Consider the following 4,717-nt stretch of genomic DNA (forward strand, 5'->3'; position numbering starts at 1 on the left):
ACGTCTTAGCACTTTGGGGAGAATCTGATTTAGTTGAATATGCTAACTCCCACTTCCGGTCCCCAATTGTCGTAACAAGTACCGCGGGGCTGAGTACCGGGTATGTGCCGTCTTTGGTTGGCGAGCATCAAACAACCAACATTGCATTTGATGCAGCTGCTTCTCACTCTTCAACTCCATCATCTTCATCTCCACCTTCACCACCACCAGCAACTGCTAAATCATTTCCATCTTCATCCACTCTTCCAACAACGGTTGCTACATCATATCCATCGGTCGTACCTGGCCATGAAGAAGGTATCCCTCCTCCACAGTCCCCAGTTCATGGGAATTTTGGGCAAAATTATGATGCCCCTTCTGAAGATCCACAAAGGAGGAGGAACATTACTCTTTTGGTCTCTACTGGGTGCAACCTGCTATCACGGCCGGTGTAGCTTGCTAATTATCTGAAGCGTTTGGCTTCAGAAAAAGACTGGGAAAAGATTCAGACACTCTCGGGGGAGTGTTTGTTGAACAATACTATGCACAACGCCGCAGCGGTACGTTGCTTTCTTCTTCTGTTATTCTTCTACTTTTGAACAAATGTACTTGAATTTTTACCTCCTCTTGTTTTGTAGGCCAACTTTCTTGCTTCTGATGGACTTCAAAGGTTGATTCGTGAGAAGGAAGAACTTACTTCTAAATGGGATTAACTTTTGGCAGAACGGGACCAGACTGTTCTCCGCCTCTCGGAACTGGAAACCAAGGCTACCGAGGCCATTGTTTTGGAGGCTCGTTTGCAGCAGAGCGAGCAATAGGTTGTAACCTTAGCCAAGAAATTGGTCCGCTGAGGGTTAGATTTGATAAATTCAAAGCTTAATGGGCAGAAGTATAGAACGTCATTCTTGCTGCAACCGATTCTGAGGTTGCCTCCATTGAAAGAGTGATTAACTTGAAAGCAGCCTTAAACTCCAAAAGTGAAGAGCATACTGATGTGGTGACAAAACATGCCCAGCTAGAAGAGAAGTATAGGAAAACTATCGAGCATAATAGGCTCTTTAGTTCAACTGTCTGTGAGTTCGATGTTAGTCTCAAATCTGCTGGGTCTGCTCGGGAAAACCTTTCCGCCAAAGGTACTCAACTCAAAGAAGAACTCAAGCGCTCAACGGCTTCCCTCATTGTTGAAAAAACTTATTCCATGTATAGCATGAAGAGAAAAACCTTGGAAGAGGACAAGACTGGTATCATTGACATTGATGCCGAAATTGCTAAGGCTCGAGAGCTTGAGTTGGCTGCAAAAAATGGGCTCCCGACGCAGTCTGACGCTCCAGGTTCTTCTGATTCCAGTTCCAAGTTTTCGGAAACTGAAGAAGGATCGGAAGGCGATGATGCCGAAGACCAAGCTGGGGAAAATGTTGAGCCATCGGTGGAACCATCTTCTACTCCCGGGGATGCGGATACTTCTCTTCCTCCTGATTCCGGAGACGTTGCAGTTTAACTTTTTGTTTCTTTTTCTATTTTGTACCTTTATCATTTTGACGCGTCCTTGTAAATAAAAATATATTTTTTGCTCAAGTATCGTTTGAGTCTTACTTTTGTTTGAATATTCATGCAAGTCTTTAACTTTCGTACTTGCTCAAGTATTCTGCGCAAGTTTGCTTTTTGCGTCTTTTTCGTATGTGGCTTCGGGTGTATTTTTCCTCGATGGCATTCTAGATTCCGGACATTGATTCTTTCGGAATCAACCCTTTAACAAGAGGGTTTTTATAAGAGAGGGCCCTATAAGGTTTATGGTGCTCTTAAAGAGGACCTCTCTTGTTCATTACGGCACTAACATTTGAAGTATATGTTTAACTTTCAAATGGCAAAATTAACTCATCGTTTAGATAAGAAACAAGATTAAAACAAAAGGATTTCTTTTAATTTAATTCCTTCTATTTTCAAAAGTACATAAGCATTTTGCTATGCAGAAAAGAAATTGACATGACTTGTGGTTATCTTGTACAACTTTTTTCTACGAGGCTGGCTGCGTAGTCCCCGGTCCCGATGATATATTCTATTCCCGAATTTTCGTTACCCGGTTGACGTGGCATTCAGTGTTGTCGTATCCTCATATCATTCCCCCCAATGTTTGAATGTGAAGAATGCGAATTGGAACGCTGGAAGTCTTGTATCTTCGAAGATTCCACCAATGAATTGTTAGGTAATACTTTACTCGACAACATATCTTGTTTCCCATTAGGAACACATGCTATCAAGCGAAATAATACCTAACAGTCCTCTAGTGGTTTGTGCTCGTGAATGATCGGGTAACCTCTGTTCGGTAGCAAACTTAACTTCCCGGTGGGAATTTGCTATCGAACCAAATATTACCTAATCGCCCACGAGTGAAGCCTTGGCATCGGAGATCTTATTGCTGTTGTCTTCGTAGTATACTTTCTGTCGCTGCCTCATTAAAAACGTTGCCAAAAAACCCAATTGGGAAAAAAAACTGAACGAAGGGAAAAAGAGTGCAACATATACTTTTCGTTTGACTGTTGTTTTTCAGTAGTAATATCTTTTGAGGTGAGCCACGTTCCAGTTGTTGGGCAACTTATCTCTGTTCTGGTTCTCCAACTAGTATGATCCTTTCCCAGTGATAGCTGAAATTCGGTAAGGGCCTTCCCATGTTGGGCCTAACTTGCCTGCATTGAGTTCCCGGGTGTTTTGAGTTACCTTCCTCAAGACCAAGTCTCCTACTTTGAAATAACGGAGGTTGGCTCTTCGATTATAATATTGCTCCATTCTCTGCTTCTGAGCTGCCATTCTGACATGCGTCCAGTCCCTGCGCTCCTCGAGCTGCTCCAAGTTCATTAGCATTGCTTCATTGTTAGATTCTTTGTTCGCCTGGAAATACCTTAAGGTTGGTTCCCCTACTTCCACCGGTATCAAAGCTTATGTGCCGTACACAAGGGAAAAGGGTATCTCCCGTGCTTGACTTGGTCGTTCTTCGGTAGGCCCATAGAACCCCAAGTAACTCTTCGGGCCAGTTGCCTTTTGTTGCTTCCAACCTTTTCTTTAGATTTTGTATAATCACTTTGTTTGTTGACTCTACTTGACCATTCGCGCTCGGATGATAAAGTGAAGAGGTAATCCTCTTTATCTTCAAATCTTCAAGAAACTTTGTAACTTTTACGCTGATAAATTGAGGCCTATTGTCGCATGCAATCTCTTTTGGTATTCCAAACCTGCAAATTATGTTTTTTCACAGGAATTTAACCACTTCGCGTTCTCCGATCTTATGATAAGGACCTACTTCCAACCATTTAGAAAAATAATCACTCAAAATTAAAAGAAATCTTACCTTTCCGGGAGCCGGTGGTAGTGGCCCGACGATGTCCATCCCCCATTTCATGAACGGCCACGGGGAAAGAATTGAAAGTAGGGGTTCTGGCGATTGATGTACTAGTGGTGAGTATCGTTGGCACTTATCACATTTTCGTACGATGTCTTTGGCATCTTGTTTCATACGGGGCTAGTAATATCCTGTCCGAACTAATTTCAGCACCAATTAATCTGCACCTGAGTGGTTGCCGCATATCCCTTTGTGGACTTCTCTCATGACATAGTTAGCTTTTGATGCTCCTAAGCACCGGGCCAACGGGCCTTGAAAGGATTTTTTGTACAATTGGCCTTTCTTGAAGCTATAACGTGCAGTTTTGGCGCGTAACGCTCTTAATGCTTTAGGGTCTTCGGGTAACTTTCCATGCTCGAGATAATCGATTATTTCGTTTCTCCAGTCCCAGACCAAACTAGTCGAATTCACCTCATAGTATCCAAGACTGAGTTCATCAGTTGTACTACCGTTCTTGATTCTGATCCCTGGACTTCCGTTGATGAGCCCAAATTTGCCAATGCATCTGCTTCCATGTTATCTTCCCTCGAGGTATGAGTAATTGACCATTCTCAGAATCGTGCCAATAAAGCATGAACTTTTACCACGTATTGCTGCATACGTTCTTCTTTGGTGTCAAAAATTTCGTAGACCTGATTCACCACCAACTATCAATCATATTTGATTTTGATGATTTCGGAGTCAAGCCCTCGGGCCAATTCGAGCCCTGCAATCAAAGCTTCATACTCTGTTTCATTGTTAGTTAAAGGAATCGTTCTGATGGCTTGCCTTAAGGTTTCCCCCGAAGGCATGATCAAGACTATTCCAATCCAAGCCCGGACCCTTTTACGTTTGAATCTCCATCCGTAAAGAAGGTCCAAACTCCCGATGTCGATTCTGACACAATTATTGCCTCCTTGGCCGCCAGAGGCAATAGTCCCGGACTAAAATCGGCCACGAAGTGAGCCAAGACTTGTGACTTAATTGTAATCCTCGGTTTATATTCTATATCGAACTCGCTCATTTCAACGGCCCATTTGGCCAATCTACCAGAGAGCTCGGGTTTATGGAGGATATTCCTCAGAGGGAAAGTAGTCAACACAGCTAGCAGGTGGTATTGGAAGTAGGGCCTCAGCTTTCGAGCGGTGACTACGAGAGCTAAGGCCAGATTTTCCAGATGTGGGTAGCGAGTTTTTTCTCCCGTTAAAATTTTACTAACGTAATAAATGGGAGATTGCATACCTTCGTCCTCCCGGACTAAAACTGTACTTACCGCAACTTCTGAAACTGCTAGGTAGACTAGCAACGTTTCACCTTCTTTTGGTTTTGAGAGCAACAAAGGGCTTGACAAATATTTCTTCAACT

At 43.1% G+C, this 4,717-nt stretch overlaps 1 protein-coding gene across 1 annotated transcript; it reads right to left on the reverse strand.

Annotated features, from left to right (window-relative positions):
• Positions 1–2,352: 2,352 nt before the first annotated feature.
• On the reverse strand, positions 2,353–3,888 carry LOC138910256 (uncharacterized). The gene is made up of 4 exons (XM_070201484.1): positions 3,785–3,888; positions 2,876–3,206; positions 2,695–2,817; positions 2,353–2,424 (listed from the first exon to the last, which is right to left on the reverse strand). Exons 1-4 carry the CDS (start codon positions 3,886–3,888, stop codon positions 2,353–2,355), a joined length of 630 nt encoding a protein of 209 aa, XP_070057585.1.
• Positions 3,889–4,717: the final 829 nt, after the last annotated feature.

This window comes from Nicotiana tomentosiformis, chromosome 4, assembly GCF_000390325.3.
Source record: "Nicotiana tomentosiformis chromosome 4, ASM39032v3, whole genome shotgun sequence".
Lineage (NCBI taxonomy): Eukaryota > Viridiplantae > Streptophyta > Magnoliopsida > Solanales > Solanaceae > Nicotiana > Nicotiana tomentosiformis.

Excerpts from the sequence above, each read along its gene's own strand:
- LOC138910256 (XM_070201484.1), bottom strand. The coding sequence starts at position 3,888 with ATGGAAGCAGATGCATTGGCAAATTTGGGCTCATCAACGGAAGTCCAG. Across the intron at positions 3,207-3,784 it reads TCAGTCTTGGATACTATGAG|GTTTGGAATACCAAAAGAGA; the intron begins GTGAATTCGACT and ends CATAATTTGCAG. Across the intron at positions 2,425-2,694 it reads GAGACTTGGTCTTGAGGAAG|CGACAGAAAGTATACTACGA; the intron begins GTAACTCAAAAC and ends TTAATGAGGCAG.